The sequence below is a fragment of the Amphiura filiformis genome, chromosome 1 (assembly GCF_039555335.1).
Source record: "Amphiura filiformis chromosome 1, Afil_fr2py, whole genome shotgun sequence".
In the NCBI taxonomy this organism is placed as follows: domain Eukaryota; kingdom Metazoa; phylum Echinodermata; class Ophiuroidea; order Amphilepidida; family Amphiuridae; genus Amphiura; species Amphiura filiformis.
The window spans coordinates 28,700,327-28,718,324 of NC_092628.1; the positions used below are offsets into that span (position 1 = coordinate 28,700,327).

The following is a 17,998-nucleotide window of genomic DNA, read 5'->3' on the forward strand; positions in this document are numbered from 1 at the left end:
GGGGTCATTGGGTGAGAGGGAGTTCAGTAAAACAAAAATGGGGGTCATTGGGTGAGAGGTAGTTGAAAATGGGAATCAATGTGGCTGCACATCCCCGTCACCCATTTGTAGTGAGTGCCCCCCCACCCCAGAGTCTAACACCTGCAAATTGTTCAACACGCAGCCAATTTGGGACAGCGAGCTTTTGTTGGAAAAGTTAACATGGACACTTTCAGCCCTGACTACTACCTGGAAACCACACAGGAATCTATCAGAGACACAGAATGGTAAAATATAACCTGCATTAATTGTATTCATCCATACAACCAGAATTTTAACATGACACTCGCCCTCCCCAAGCCGTGACATAGCCTGGGGATTGGGGGGGGGTAAAGGGAAGGTAACTTTCAGGGGAAAATTGGACGACAATGGTCAAAAAGTTATAGCTGGGGTCATAATATTATAACTCTCAACCACTTGTAGTTAGATCTGAGGTGTTTTGTCCCGGTTTTGTTTGTTACTTTTCTGAAAATGGGTATGTGCCACTTGAATCTGCCTTGATGTGGCAAATGTATAGGCCCCATATAATATAAATTATATTGTCAAATTTAGCCCAGCAGGCCGAGACCATATTTCAAACTAGCAATATAATTGTTAACTAGAAGGCTATATATTTGTACACAAATACGGCTATACCCGCATGTTATCGGTTTACACAAACTTACAGTCCTTATTTGCTGAGGACTTAGGTTGCTGTTGTCAGTCTCTCTAATTCACAGTGAAGCTATGCAATTTGATAGATTGAAATTCACAATATGCAATTTGATTAGGGGAAAGCTATTCCAGAGGAAGTATGTAAATTAAATCGAACAGCCATTTCAGAGGGAGTATGTAAATTAAATGGAACAGCTATTTTGGGATCATTTCAGAGGGAGTATGTAAATTAAGTGGAACAGCCAAATGTATGTAATTTGAATGGAACAGCCTTAACGCTTCACACATGGTATTTCCAATTATCATCATCTATAATTATTATAGACCTGATACGCTATTGAAATTCACAATATGTACTTTGATTAGGGGAAAGCTCTTCCAGCGGGAGTATGTAAATTAAATGGAACAGCCATTTCAGAGGGAGTATGTAAATTAAATGGAACAGCCTATTTTGTGGCTATTTCAGAGGGAGTATGTAAATTAAATAGAACAGCCTTAACGTTTCTGTCATCTATGTTATTATAATTACGCTATTGTCTGTGAATGGGGTGGGGTGGGTGTTATTAACAATATAATTCGCAGGTGCAATCTGTGTACAAACTCCAAGCCCTGAAGCTGCTTTATTTGATGATAAACGGACGGCCCTTTTTAACCTTTGGGGCCCTGTCCCATAATATTTGACTTATGAGGCTCATGTACACATGTTGAAGTATAATTCTCAAGTGCTATCAGTAGACTCAAGCTGGGCACTGTAGCTGCTTTATTTACTGAATAACGGCTGGCCCTATGTTTTAGCGTTTGGGGCCCTGGGCCCATATTATGTGACATATGGGGCTCATATGTACATATAACAATATAATTCTCAGGTGCAGTCTGTGTACAAACTCTGAACTTTGAAGCAGCTTTATTTGGTGAAAAACGGCGGCCCTTTGCTTTAACATTTGGGGCCCTGGGGCCCATATTATGTGACACATGGGGTTCATATATACATATAACAATATAATGCTGAAGACCTATTAGTGTACCAAATCTAAACCCTGTAGCTACTTTATTTGCTGAGAAACGACCGGCCCTTTGTTTTAACATTTGGCCCTCTGGGGCCCCTAGCCTTAAACATTTGGGGCCAAAATGGGCAGAAGACACATTACAACTTAGGGCCCATATGGTGCCACATATGAATCCTAGTGCCCTTGTAGTTTTATAGCTAGCCTTGTTAATCTGTTGCCCCTTATTTTAACATTTGGGGCCCTGGGGCCCATAATATATGACATATGGGACTCATGTAAACTTGTATATATAGAGTACCCCTGGAGCTATCAGTGTACCAACTGAGGGCCCTGAGGCTGCTTCATTTGATGAGAAACAGCATGCTTTGTATTTTTACATTTGGGCCCCTAGGGCCCGTGACCTTTGACCTCTGGGGCCAAGATGTGCAAAGGATAAATCTACAGGGTAGGGCCCATAAGTGTACCACATATGGGCCCTGTGGGCCTTGTAGTTTTAGCACTAGCCTTGTCAATCTGTAGCCCCTTATTTTAACATTTGGGGCCCTGGGGCCCATAATATATGACATATGGGGCTCATGTATACTTGTATATATAGAGTACCCCTGGGGCTATCAGTGTACCAACTCAGGGCCATGAGGCTGCTTCATTTGATGAGAAACGGCATGCTTTGTATTTTTACATTTGGGCCCCTGGGGCCCGTGACCTTTGACCTCTGGGGCCAAGATGGGCAAAGGATAAATCTGACTGGGTAGGGCCCATAAGTGTACCACATATGGGCCCTGTGGCCCTTGTAGTTTTAGCGCTAGCCTTGACAGAATGTTGTGTTTGATGGAGAAGGAGGAAGAGGAGAAGGAGAAGAAACCATAGAATGGCAATATACCCGTTCATGCTTCGCATGCGGGTATAATAACAGTAAGCCTTGCATTTATAAGAGCTATTAAGCATGGGGTGAGTGAAGGTTTATGGATTCAACCCTTTAGTTATATTACACTTTATATGATGTTCTAAGGGACCGTTCACAGACACTTGTAAGGGGGGGCTGGTGCAAAAGGGGGCCTGAAATTTTTGACCCTCCTAAGGGGGGGCTGAAAAAATGTCCATCAATTTTTCTGGGAAAATTGAGTTTATATGCTTTTCTATGGGGTTGACCGATAATTTTCATGTCAAAAAGGGGGGACCCTGACATTTTCGAGGTCTGTAAAGGGGGAACCCGAAACATTTTCGCGAAACAATTTTTTGCATCAGGCCCCCCTTACAAGTGTTTGTGAACGGTCCCTAACCTGGGTTCTAACCCATTTCTGCAAATAAACTTACAGATTTGTTTTCATCCAACACATTACAACAAGAACATAGATCCTGGGTTCCAGGTTCTGTGACAAGACTTATAACATTTTACATTACTTTCCCCCCATGATCCCAACATGTGCATAATATTGTATACCATATTGAACCATTGCCTTATTTTTTCGTTTCACACAGGTTCATAGAGCAGGTTAGGGAGTTAAATTGCCCAAGGGTTAATCCGATTATAACTCCACGGTTTGCACTGAGCTGCACTTCACCTCTCATGACTCAACTTGGTGTGTTGGCTGACAAGTATGATGTACACATACAGGTACAGCATATCCACTCTATCTACCCTACCACCTTAACCTATTTTATTCTACCCAGGCGGTAACTAGGATTGTTTTTTTTTTTTTTTTGGGGGGCAGATTTTGAAAAAGTGGATTTTTTTCCTCCAAAATTTAAACCTTTTTGACCAAAGGCAAAAGGCATAAAAAAACCTCGCTTTTCAAAATCCACCTCCCCCATCCCAAAGCGTCTTTGAAAAAAAAGTCCACTTTTTCAAAATCAGCCACCCACCCCGGACTTGTTGGCCTTTTGGCAATTTTTTTTGGGAGGGGGGGGGGGGGTATCTGCCCATGGCTAAGGGCTAATCATACCCTACTCTACCCTATACCCTACTCATATATACCATACCCCTACCCAACTCTACCTATCCTAACCTTACTCTACTCTACCCTACTATATAGCTACTTTATTCTACCATACCCTACACTACCCAAATGCCCTACTCTTACTTATTGGCAGCATCAGGGAGTGGTCATTCCAAAAAATAAGAAAATCATAAACACTTCAACTTTTTTGGCCCCAAAATGCTCATTTGTGGATATTTTGCCCCCCCCCATCTAAAATATTTTTCCTTCCCCATTGTCTTTCCAAAAAAAAATGCCACCACCACTAACTTTACAAGTATATTTATAATATAAATTTATACAAAGTTTCTTTGAAAAATATATCGATATTTATTTACAATTTTGAAGACCCATAGACAAAAAGAGATGGTGATTATGATAACCACCACCGGCATCATCAACAGTGGCAGCACCAGGGGGATAGGGGCAAATGCCCTTAGTCAGAACTCCACCCAATAAAAATCCAAAATGACGAAAATTTTCACTTTTTGCAGCAATTTGATGTTTTGATTTTGCCCCCGAAATTTACATTTTCCCCATGCCCCTGTGGCGCTATCACTAACCATCAGCAGCTAGCATTGTCTTTGTCATTCCAGGTTCACTATAATGATATGGATAATATATATTATTAAAATGATAATAATGTCAACATTTTGAAATGCAGAAATCTTGAAGACAATAACGCTCAAAGCATACCACAATGAATGCAACTTTTTCCTATTTATTTTCCAGACTCACATTAATGAAAGTTTAGATGAGATAGCCAGTGTAAAGGAAAAGTTTCCCGGCTATGGTAACTATGCCAGGGTATATGATGCACATGGGCTGATGAATAATAAGGTAATGGGTTATGTAAACAAGCAAACAAACTCGCAAACATTTGAACCGAATACATAGATTTATATTAATTCAAACCTTATACATATAGATTTATATTGTCTGCTCTTCTCTGTGGCTCAGTTGGTTAGATAGAGCGTCGTGCTAGTATTAGGGAGGTCTCCAGTTCGAATCCGGCCAGATGCACTGTTTTTTTAACCCATAGGCCCTGTATCCATAGGCTGTTCCCTTGTGGCTTGTGCCTTTGTTCCGTGTTCACTTGTTCCCATGTGACCTGCCACACAGACAACCTATGGATACGGCCACTAAGCAAAACAAAGGTTCGTTGTCTGTGTGGCAGGTCACGTGGGAACAAGTGAACACGGAACAAGGGCACACGCCACAAGGGAACAGCCTATGGATACAGGGGCTTATGTGCGCTGGCTGCTCTGGGGAAAGATAAAATTTTGTTCAAACTCAAATATTTCACCACATCTTTAATGTGAGCATAATTATACAGGCTGATGATTGGTACCCATCAGTTTTCTGTGATTAAGGACAAGAACGTGCCTAATTCCCTCGATCTTGATGTCCTAATTGTGAGTGCATAGCGCGAACATTGAGCATGTCAGCGTGAAACCAGAGCAAACCTAGGTTGGCTATGACTGGGTGGGATTTTGACATGGCTGTAACTAGAGCTAGACTGTCACATTTATTCCGCTGTCGTAAGAACATATCACTGCCATACAATGCCCAAGGCAGGCTCACACCATCGGGTGGCGCTTAATGGACAATTTTCATAACAGCTCCCAATTTCACCCCTGGGTAGAGAGAGGCAAGTAAGGTAAAGCCCCTTACCCAAGAGCATAACACGGTGGCACCGCAGGGGCTAGAACTTGCAATCCAATGTTGCATTTGGAAAAACAAGCTCTTTTCTAAACATCAACATTGATAGGTAATAATCAATTTAATACAAATATATTGACAATTAAACAAGACACCTTTCATCTGTTAGCTGATACAAGTTGTATATAAAATTTAATGCCAGCCAATTATAATTCATATCAGCTGCATAAAATTTGAATTGATATTTTATGTTGGCCATATTGATTTTTGTTATATTTTGCATGTAGGCCTACTGTGTGCAGTTACAACAGCAATACCTGTGCGGTTGAACTTGAACTAATTAAATTATCCAAATTAAGACAAAAGAGCAAAAAGAACTAAAAAAAGGGGGGGGGGCTACCTAAGAAACATTTGCCACAAACTAATATGTTGGTGTGATAAGAAATACACCCCACCCCAGAAAGAATTACTGGTGTAAGTAGGGGTGGGGTGTAGTGTGGGGTGTTCAGGGCAGGTGTTATTTGTGGGCGACTCCGCTATCACAAATATGCCTCAGTAATATGTATTTTTGTATTTCTCTACATTTCAGACTGTATTAGCTCATTGTATTCATATGGAGGACGACGAGGTGTCACTGATTAAAGAAAGAGGCGCTGGTGTTGCACACTGCCCATGCTCAAACTTCACGTAAGACATGCATTCTACACAATACACATCAGATAGGGGAGGGGAAGAGGCCGGAGGTGGGGCACTTATGGGTATGCTCCCCGGAAAGACCCCCCTTTTTGGATTTCGCAGCAGCTTTTTTAGGCCATTTTCAACCAAAAAGCCAAAAAAGACCCTTGATTTTGACTGTTTGCAGCTCCAAAAGTCCCCATTTTACTTGTTTGCAGCCCGGTTTGCAGCTCCAAGAGCCCCCCTTTTACCGGCACAACGTCAGCTCCCAAAGACCCACCAGCTCAAAATTTGTTTGATGTGCCCCCCCAGGAAGGGGGTGGACGATGAGGTCTCACTGATCAAAGAAAGAGGAGCTGGTGTAGCACATTGCCCATGCTCAAATTTCACATATAACATGTACACATGAGAGCATATCTATTTATAACATAATTTTGACCCATTTTAACATTAAAATTGCAAATTTGTTAATTTGTTTTCATTCAAGGATCATGAGTGGTGTGATGAATTTGAGAGAAAGACTACAACAGGGGTTAAAGGTTGGCCTGGCAACAGGTAGGTAGAATGAAGGAAGGTCAAAGGTCAACCTGAGATAAGTCATGTATAGGAAGACGATCATCACCATTGATAATTGAAGATCGAAATAAAAAGACTAGTTTGCGTATGATGTCCTGTCAACCAGACCAAACATGCTGTACTGCGCAGGTCAGCAACCAATCACGGCGTGCCTCGTCCTGATGTCAGACGCAAACTGGTCTTTTTAATTCGGTCGTCAATTATAACAGAACCTGAATATTTGTATACTATACATTTTAACATTTAAATGTAGATTAAAGTGTTAATGTAGGTATTAAGGCTATATAATGCCCACCACACTTGATTCAGAGTTTCCCGTCACCCTGGCGGTGTTTAAAATTCATGCTTGCATTTGATTTAATTAAAAGTGTCTTTGTGGGAAAGGATTTGAAGTTGGAATCTGTGCATATATTTTTATGTGTAACGCAATCTGAATTCACTTCATGTAAATCTAACATATGAGCTTAACCTGTGCCTCAAGACTGTGTTTAATTCCATGATTTTGACTGTCAATGACTGATAATAACACTGATTTAGGCAAATAATGAATAATGAAGTTGTCGTGTTCGTTTTCTGAAAACATGACAGGAAACTTGAAATTAAGCATGAAGGGCCTTAAGATAAAGATACCAAAATCTGAATTTTGATGATTTTTACGAGCATCCGGATGAGCAAATCACTGAATGGGCCTTTAATTTGGTGTAGGTATTAAATGGTTCTTATTGTCATAGATGTGATAACATAGCCTGCAAGTGGTTCAGCCGAAAGCCGTGTATTTAAGACAAAATAAGACATTTTACACGAATCTGTAATTTAGATACTGACAGTATCTAAATTGGCATCGTGTATTTGAATGGGGTTTCAACTTCGTCAGTACTGCCGTTTTCTTCGTTTTTTGCCAAATTTGTCATTTCAAAAATACCAAATGACAATTTTAATGACTTTTCCTTCACTTTTAAGCAATTTATAAACAATTTTAATTTTTTTACACTTGCGCTGGGATCACTGAATGGGTCTTTAAGGATTGAATTAATTTTCTTTCAGATGTTTCTGGTGGCTATAGTTCCTCTATGCTTGTTGCAATGAGACAAGCAGTGATAGCATCTAGGGTACATTCCATATCTCTGACAGATGGCAAAGAACATATTCCTGTGGAGTACCATGAAGCATTCAGACTAGCAACACTTGGTGGCAGTGAAGGTAGGATTTTCAAAATGGCCCTTGTAGATTTTGGCTAATTTCAAACACTGAGATATTGGGTTCTTTGGTCACTTAATGCTCTGCATGCTGGCCATAGGTTTCAACGACAACATAAGAATTCCAAGTTTTGAGATTTTTTTTCAAAATATCAAGACCTATCTCAAGAATCACTGAACCAATACTATGCTTGTTTGTAATCATTTTAATTTATTTTTCATGCTGATTCCAAATATGGTAATGAAAATGTACAATTCTGACATTTTTTAATAAAAAAATTGAAACGCTGTCTACAGTCGACACTCACATGGAGAGAGTTAAAAATGTGTCTAATATATGTTGATTGTGTCCCATTATTTTAACTGAAGGAGGACATTTCGCCCTAGTTGGCATACCACTAAAGGAAAAGAGACAATGCGCTATATTTTTAGCACATCATGATGTGACAAAAATATTTAATCAAATACAACAACTTCTCTGTATATTTTCCCTCTGCAGTTCTTGGGCTCTCTGACAAGATTGGCAATTTTGAAGTTGGCAAGGAATTTGATGCTTTGATCATTGATCCTCATGCAGCCAATAGCCCATTTCATGTATATGACACACTCTACACTGACACTATAGAGGTAATATGTTTGTTTGTTTCTTCTTTTGTTTCTTGTCTGATGAAAACTGAGTACGATGTACTTTTAAGTGTATGTAGCTGGGATGAAAAGTTGACCATCAATTGAGATCTAACAGAGCTCTTTTTAAAGATAAGTGTATGTATGAAATATGAAATCTAAATTCATATGAAATCTGAATTCTAATCTTAAAAGATTTCATGGAACTTTTACGCCCTCAAATTTAGTCAAAGTCCGGGTTTTTGTTTTGAGGAATCATATAACAACATTTACACAGTATTTAGTGGGACATGTGAGAACATCAGATTTATCAAATTGCATTTTGAATACAAGGAATGTCCTGATGATATCAAATAATTTTGATTTTTTGAAATTCAAGATATAATTCAAATTTTATGGCAAATTATTAAAATTGTATATTTTTTAAATTTTTGATATTTAACAGTCCTCAGTAAACTTTATAAATCTAATGATACGTACTTAAAGTGTATGTAGCTGGGATGAAAAGCTGACGATCAATTGAAAATTGTGACTTTTCATATGAAGATATACATTTTTCCCCCAAAGACCTAAATTTTATATCTTCAATACAAAAGGTCAAGATTTTCATATGATGGACGGCTTTTCATCCCAGCTACATACACTTTAAGTACGTATCATTAGATTTATACAATTTACTTCGAGGACTGTTAGATTTAAAAAAAATATAAATTTTTTATCATTTGCCATAAAATTTGTATTAGGCTTATATCGCGAATTTCAAAAAATCAAAATTATTTGATATCAGAAAGGCATTCCCCATATTCAAAATGCAATTCAATATGTCTGATGTGCTCTTACATGCCCTTAATATTGATATGCAATGTTTGACAGTTTCCATGCACTTATCGTAGCTTAAATTGGTGTTTTTCATGTAAAATATTATGATTTTGTGATTTTAAATGTACATATCCGTTATCCGGACATTATTCTGGCTTTGATGCTGCATAAGAACTCCAATCATTTTATTCAGGATAGCCATTTTGGTTTATGCTAGAGCATGGATACTAGAGACAAATTTGTTATTGATTTACTGATCCTGCTATAAATCAGTGACAGAAACCTTACATCTAATCATGATACCATTATATAACATTAGTTTGTCATTGCTGATAGCAATGATTTAGGCCTATTTCTTTTATGATATCCTGCCAATTTGTCAAGGACATAGTGGCTATATACTTTCAGGAATATTACTGATCAATGTTTATGAACCCTTGATTAAAATAATATAAAACATTAGCACAACATCCCATATTCTTTTAAACTTTTAATTTGTTTTGTGATTGTGTTTGCAGGACATAGTACAGAAGTTCTTGTATCTTGGTAAGTGTAACAGTAAGAGAAAAAATTAGAGAATGAAAGCCAAATGACTGTAGAATTCTGTCTACACGCATATATGCCCATAAGGCGATGAAAAAACTACCCTGTTCTACAGGCGGACAGACTTTTCAAGTATGGTCGGTCCGAGAAATAATGACAAAATGGAAACATGATTATGACGAGGGTGATGATAGTCGATGACTATGAACATGACGATGATGATGATGATGACAGTGCAAAGTTGATGATGCTGGTATTAGGATGAAGGTAATTTAATGACGATGATGAAGATGAAGATGATGATGGAAATGGTGATGATGGCAACAACAATATGCCATAATGATGTTAGTAATAAGGATGATATGATATTTAACTGTGATGATGATGATGATGATGATGATGATGATGATGATGATGATGATGAACAATGATGGTAAATGTTAATGATGATAAATTGTGTTTTTTGCTTTTGAATTTTATAGGAGATGATCGCAACATAGCAGAAGTGTATGTTGGTGGAGAGCGAGTAAAACCAAGAACCTAATAACATACATGAATGATGTGAAACCAACAAGTCAAAAAGCTTGAGATATAAACTGCATGATCACCTTGAACATAAATTTCCTGACCCTGAAAGTGCACCATGTCTGTTATGTGTAAACATGGATCTTTGCACCGAAGTCCACAGGAGTCTACTTTTCTTAACAAACACATTAATAAGCCTGGTCTACTATATTGTTTGCGAGTTGACTCTATTCTAACTTTACCATATGTTCAACTCTGCTGACACATAACGCACAAAAACAATCCTTCATAAATTTTACTATGTTTTAAAATTATTATATAACAAGTTTACTTTACAAGTGACTAACTTTGGAATTTAGAGTGCTCAAACCCATTACAGGTGAGCTATAGAAACAAATTCAAAGTATAGACCTCTGGCAAGGCAACCGTTACTTAAAGTTTCACGGAATACCCTCACTTACGATCATTGGGTATACCGATCATCAGACGGATAATTTGTCATGATTTCAAATTTACAGAAATGTTTATACAAGTATATACATTATGTGGTGTCGAAAACATGACAAACGAAGCCAACCAGAACAGTCTCTACTCCAAAAGTAGTCGAGAGTGCTCAACCACTAAAAATAGTGGGGGCCTATTATATAACAAGTTTACTTTTCAAGTGACTAACTTTGGAATTTAGAGTGCTCAAACCCATTCTGATGATCCGTATACCCAATGATCATAAGTGAGGGTATTTTGTGAAACTTTAAGTAACAGTTGCCTTGCCAGAGGTCTATACTTTGAATTTGTTTTAAAATTATTATATGACTATATAATAACTATATTGTATATAGAGTGTGGGAGTAGACAGACAAGAGTTGAGTTATAGGGAAAAAGAAAAGAGGGAGAGAGGTAATGGCTTGTACAGTCGTCAGTGGCAGCACCCAGATTTTTTTTTTTTCGAGGGAGGGGAAGGGAGTGGAGTGAAATCAAGGGGAGGGGTCAAAATCAGCAAAAATTTGTCCAAAAATTGGAAACTAGTAGGATTTTCGGTGATTTTTTTTTATTTGGAGAGTGGAGGTCAACTGCAAAAAATGTTTTATTTTAGAAAAATACCCCCCCCCCCCACCTGCTCCAGTGCCACCACTGGTAGTCATACAAAAACAGTCAGAATGTGTCCTTGACAGCAATAGCATGTTTTCGGTAAATACTTGTATTTTGAACTTTATCCAGTTCTTCCATACATGTTTTTATCTTCATGTTTACTTCTAATATTATTTGAACTGGCTATATATATCATTAATTACATGCTATAAATATTGACATTCATTTTTCTGTGTCAAATTTATATGATAATGATCATGTTGTGATATCAATGTTTGCGTTTCTGGTACTTTTGTAAATAAACCAAAGTTTATGATTTTTTATTGTAATGAACAAAACTGAAGAACAAAATTGTTATTGTCCATGCCCTTAGTGGTACCAAAATCTTATTTGAATAAGTACCCTGGTGATTAGTGTCTACCATGTTTTGCTTGAGTATTTGTGACCCATTCTGACAAAACCAAGAACAAGTCACATTTCTGATATTTCATGATTTGAATAAAAATGTAAGTACTAGACAATAAGCTCTGCATGTAAAATGATACCAAAATTATATAAACTTATTTATTGATTAAATAAACCTCTTTTTAATAGGTACTTTCAAGAATTTGAAAGTCCACTTATAGTTCCCCAATTAAATACCATGAAATTAATAAAATTTTCCAAAATTTCATTTTTTTTATTGGAATGTCATCTTTAAAGTCATAACTCAAAAACATGTATGGCAACTTATTCCGGGTTGTTGGAGCTGGTCACATTTACATGCAAACTTATGTTGCAAAACAGAGCATGGGAATGTAAATAGTAAATGTTAGCACACTACAAAATAGGGACATTAATTATCTACATTGTAAGTTAGTCAATATGCAAAAATAAATTCAAATACTCAACTTTCTTTTCTGATGTTTATTGTTTTTATTAAAGTTTAATAGTACTGGAATAATTTCTACATAGTATTTCAAAACACCTTCCCATACCTTGGGTTAAAACACCTTCCATACCCTTATAGTGTTGTTAAATCAAGCTGTATGCTATATATTATATTGCTATTTGCACACATGATTTCTTCTTTAAAAAAAATAAACAATCCATTAGCTTATCTACATTAGCTTATCGGTTTTACAGATGAGTGAAACCGAGGTAGCTATATTACCTTAATTGTTACTCAGTTTTCACCACAAGGAAAATTGTCGCCATAAGGTAAACACATAATGGGCTCCACAGGGCATACCGTATTTCGTCAAATAGTCGCTCCCTCTCAAATAAACACCCCCCCCCACCGCTTGTTTCAACCAAGATGTTTCAAAAATGCTGATATTTCCATGCTATCTTGTGTAGTAAGCTTACCAAATTGCCCATATGGTCGATAATAGCGTCACTTTTTGGCGAAAATCTGGATTGGAAACCCGGAAGTGAACCAGAAGTCAGTGTTTCTAGTTCATAGTTTGTCATTTTAGCGTGAGTTTTAAGTTTACCTAATGGTTTTAACATGAATTATAGTTCTAAAATTGACCTTGAATAAACGCCCCCCCTTTGGGAAAATGTAACGCCTACGGGGGCGTTTTATTTGACGAAATACGGTAAGTGATATGACCACATTAAGTACTGACTACATTCAAGTTTAAGCATTAGCTGATTTTGTCATCATGTCTACCGTCTCATTACATACAAACATTTCTGGTTTCATACACTTGAATTTGAGCAAAAACAAAACAGACAATTTTTTACATATCCATATCAATGCAGTAAAGCACATGTTATATGAGGGAACAAACCAAAGATGATATCCTATTATAAATGAAAGTCCTTTCATTAGGGAGGGAGGTGGTCAAAAAGTTTGACAATGTTTGTAAAAAATAGTTAAAATGTGAGTCAAAGTTAATTTTTTAGGACTGGATGATGTCCTATAAATGAAAGTCCTTTCATTAGGGAGGGAGAGGGTAAAAAAGTCCGATAATGTTTGCAAAAAAAGTTAAAATGTTGGTCAAAGTTGATCTTTTGGGATTGGAAATTTCAATATTTCATACTTACATTACCATGGTTACAGGAAGGGAGGGAGGGGGTCAGCCTCCTAATGAAAGCACTTTCTTTACAGTTCGTAGTTAAACTTTTTGGTTTGTATCTTAACTTTGTAGCTGAAATACAGGGATAGAGAAAAGAGTGTAATGTCCACTCTTTTACTAGATAAGATGACAAATACACATCCAGTTTCCTGCTGTTGCCCCGGAGGTACACTGATCCCCAGCTACTATGTGGTTACTCTAGAGTACCAGTGTGGCACCAGTCCAGAACCAGTGTGAGTATTGTATGTATGATTCTGATGTGTGTACCCACACAGATACTCTAGAGTACCAGTGAAGTAGCTTCATGGTAGTGTACCTCTAGGGGCGCCAGCAAAAAAGAAACTGGTAGTGTCATCAAGATCCGTATAATTATATGTTACACATTCATGGTACTTCACAATTTTACAACCATGCTAAGATTTTTACGGAGTACACCGAAAAGGAAAAAAAATCCCCTGGAAAATTTATTTAGAGACGCAGAAACTTTTACATGATGATATCCAAAGGTCCTTAATAAAATATACAATAGTTTCAAAATAAATTTCATTATAGAACATATTATTTACATACCATTCTACTTTATAGTATACTACAACAAGGACTAAAGTATTGCTTTGCTATATTTTCTTCTCAATTAGCAATAATTGAGATTTGGAGTGCACCCCACACACAAAACGATCCAAACCAGACTGGATTGGAACAGAACAAAATTGGAGGTTCTTAGGCCTCAAGGAATTCAATATTTTTATGGCATTGAGTACAGGGTTTGTTTAAATTAATATATCTCAATCTCATATTCACAATAAAATTAACACAATTTCTCTATCTGCACGAATACAAGCATCAATTTGTACACAATAAATGAAGTATTGCTAGAAAATTAGTAGCTAGGTAGCTAGCTTTTTTAAAAGTACTATTATCTTCAAAATAACTACTTATATCACATTTATTTAAGTACGTATTGGGCAAATATGATAATTATACACTGTCACACACCATTGAAGGTAGCTAGCTTTTTTATTATCACATTTGTGACGTGATCAAGCAAAATGAGTCTGATGTCGGGAATATTGATTTTGAGATATAACCAATAATAGTATTCAACTTCCTTTGTATTTTATTGTTCTGAGCAACAATAAAATAGCCATATCTCTGGAACTGTAAGTCTAATTATGATGGGGTTTTGAGCAAAATAAAGCTCTGATATTGGCTCATTAAATGAAATTGAAAACTGAATTTTGATTTTGATCGACATCAGACTAATTTTGCTTGATTACATCACATTTTATTTAAGTAGGTATCGGGTAAATATGCTTATGTACACTGTTACACAACATTAATTTTTATTTTTATGATATTTTGAGCTCCAGGTGTTTGCAAAATGCAGTTTTAATATGAAATTTTGCTGAAAATCTATAATTTGAAACCACACATTGGTTTGAAATTATAGCTTTATAACCTTTATAATTATAAAGTACATTTCCAAACTGATGTCATTGGAAACTGGTGATTAGCATTGCAGATGCCCCATTGCGCTTTACAACTATAAATGGAAATGCACACACATAAAAATACAATATGAAATTTACCCATACAACAGATTAAAATTACAAGATTGATGACATTGGATATTAAAAACTGCACCTTAAAAAGTAATTTAGAACTGTTGAATTTAGTTCTGGATGCTTTGCCAGTAGATACACAACTTTTATGTTACTTCAATTACATTGAAAACAGGTATCTAAACAGGTTTCAGGAGCACTATAGGAAATAGGATCTAAGGGACTGGTCGTTATTTACAGCAAGGTGGAATGGGCCTTTTGGAAAAAACATCGACAAAAAATGGGTCGCCTTCCCCCCTTGCGTCCGCTCAAGAAATTTCGCGTTCCCCAATGTTTTCCAAATTTTCTCCATTTAAAACTTAACAATCCCACTCCTGGTTCAACTAAAAATTTCAGGTTCCCCCCTTAAGACCCAAAAAATGTTTGTGTTCCCCCCTAAATTTGTTCCCATTCCCCGTGCCATAAATAACGATTGCTCCCTAACTGGGTGAATATTGGTACATAATTTGCTCCTAACCATGAAATGCATATTATAAATACTCAAACATTTTGCAAATAAGCTATATGTGCTATGCTTTTTTAAAATTAAGGGCAAAAAGCTAAGTGCTACCTGGGATTGTGTGTGTGTATTTAGCTCACTTTTATTCTTGTTTTTTACCACTGTGCTGCCACTTTTTATAATTTATTTTTAATAACTAAAAAAGAAAAGCTAGTAAAAAGGCCCAGCGCATAGGACTATGCGCCAAGATGGCTTTCACATACTTACGAACATTGGTTTCAGAGATAAACTTATTTTTGCTTACTTCCCTACTTAACTACTTGGCATATAAAAATAAAATTTTATTTCATTATTACTGTTATACAATTTTCTATCACATGCAAATGAAAGACAGTGATTTATCTATACAAGTAAATCTGGATATTATATAACTATTGATATGCTCTACACCATAAACACTAACACCAAACCTAACTCCTAATACAGGATGGACCCTGGGGATACTCATGATTGGTTTGGCTTGACATGAGATACTCTTGAAATTTGTCATGATTCCTATACATGTTACAAATAAAGCTCCCCCCAAAAAAGTATGTCTCAAAAGCTAGTGAAGATTTTAAAATGCAATGCGGAATGTGTTTTTCCCCTCTCGATTCACATTCAAATAAGGCGCTCACAACTTACATTCTTAAGCTGAATTTATACTCGATCACCGAGCGATTGCGATGTACCGCTTTTGGACATCAATGGGCAATCGCCAAATTTTGCAATGCATCGCTTTTGCATTTATACTTATCGCGGCAATAGCGATTGCAGACGACAATTAAAATATTCTAAATGCTACAAAATACATTTTAGAACATCCATTGCTGTCAATAATTATTGCTTTGAATTAAGTTAATAATTGAGAAATGTATATTGATTTGCGAAATAATATATCCAGTTAGTTGTAAATGATTGGTTGATGCATTCATGTGTCAAGCGATATGACTCGAAAGTTGAGATTCCTTCAACTTGCAAAAGTGATGTCATTTTTGCCTCAGCGATTTGTATCGATTGATAGGCTTGATGCTCTGAAAACAGAAGTAAACACTAAGCATGCGTGAGAATAGCTTTTCTGTAAAAGCGATCAAGTATAAATTCAGCTCTTCAAACACGTAATTTGTTTCACTAATGTTAATCACACAATTCTACCAACAAATGCTTTCAAAACATATTTTTACACATGGGGTATTTCTGTAAAAAACAACTGGAGAAAAAAACCAAAATTGGTCAAATTTCTCCGAGACAAATGCGTACCGCAAAACAAACATGTTCAGCGCAGACTTGAGACATACTTGTTTTGGGGGCCTAACAAAAGTGATTTATTACTTTCATTTCCTACAAAAATATTTGTTGCACAATGCACATACTTTTAAAAAGGTTCTGCTAGTACTACAATATGGATGTGCTATTTAGACAGTGGCGGCGCCACGGGGCATGGGGGCAAATGCCCCCAGTCAGAACTCTTGCCCCCAGAAAAACCCAAAATGAAGAAAATTTCCACTTTTTGCGATAATTTTGCGCAAAATTTGTTGATTTTGCCCCCCTGAAATTCACTTTTCCACCCTAATGCCCCCCCGAAAAAAAATTCCTGGCACCGCCGCTGTATTTAGAAATTACCAGCTGCCAATGAATACAACTCTATTCCTTTGATTCTCTTTAAGTAATGGTTTACATGGTACGGTACATACCTAAGACCCTGTTTACACAGAGCCTTAAATTGACTTATGTCGAATTTGAACTCGAGTTTGTGTGTTAACAAGGTTGCCGCATTTTGAATTCAACATCAGAAGTTGACTTCTAATGATGACCTGGAGCAATTTTTGTCAAATTTAAACTACTCCAAACTCGACGTTTGTAGTAAATTAACACGCAATTAAAAGTTAAGTTCATAATGGTTATTTGCAGCATGAATGGCAAAAATGTCGAATTCAAAATTTGATTTGAAGTCGACTACCATGTAAACACCCCGTCAACAAACAATTTAAATGCTAATCCTTAGTCGCTAATCTGAATTTGTGTCACAATTGAAGTCCACTTCTCTCTGTGTAAACAGGGTGAAAGTCTTTAAATTACGAGAAGTTGCAGCAAACATGCCTGTGTTCATATGTGCATTCTTTATTGAGCCCCTTCCTGTCATGTCCTCTTCCTTGTTCTCTATGAACAGAGATAGTATCTTGAAGCAATACAATCTTAAAGTTCCATCAGTCAGTTCAAGTCTCCCTGCATCAACTCTACAATGTATGTCATCTGCTGCAAAGGATGCAATGCACCATCACACCCAGATTGATTTATCTCTTGGGTGTTTTATCCATCAAAATATCAATTCTGTGAGTGTGATGTTCTTTGATGTCAGAAACTGGTCTGTTTCTGGTCAAAATCAAACCAAGCATACGGCACTCAAAATAATTACACATAAATATTAACATATAAACTATCCTATTTTT

The 17,998-nt window shown here is 36.8% G+C and overlaps 1 protein-coding gene across 1 annotated transcript in view; it reads left to right on the forward strand.

The window, feature by feature from the left end:
- LOC140139393 (guanine deaminase-like) overlaps positions 1-11,240 on the forward strand; it is a 24,969-nt gene extending 13,729 nt beyond the window's left edge. Inside the window, exons 5-13 of the mRNA XM_072161186.1 lie at positions 164-266; positions 3,180-3,315; positions 4,409-4,516; positions 5,928-6,025; positions 6,501-6,568; positions 7,634-7,789; positions 8,285-8,412; positions 9,747-9,774; positions 10,254-11,240. Coding sequence (XP_072017287.1) covers positions 164-266; positions 3,180-3,315; positions 4,409-4,516; positions 5,928-6,025; positions 6,501-6,568; positions 7,634-7,789; positions 8,285-8,412; positions 9,747-9,774; positions 10,254-10,315 — 887 coding nt within the window. The 3' untranslated portion in view covers positions 10,316-11,240. The remainder of the gene's footprint in view (positions 1-163; positions 267-3,179; positions 3,316-4,408; positions 4,517-5,927; positions 6,026-6,500; positions 6,569-7,633; positions 7,790-8,284; positions 8,413-9,746; positions 9,775-10,253) is intronic.
- The last annotated feature ends 6,758 nt before the right edge of the window (positions 11,241-17,998 follow it).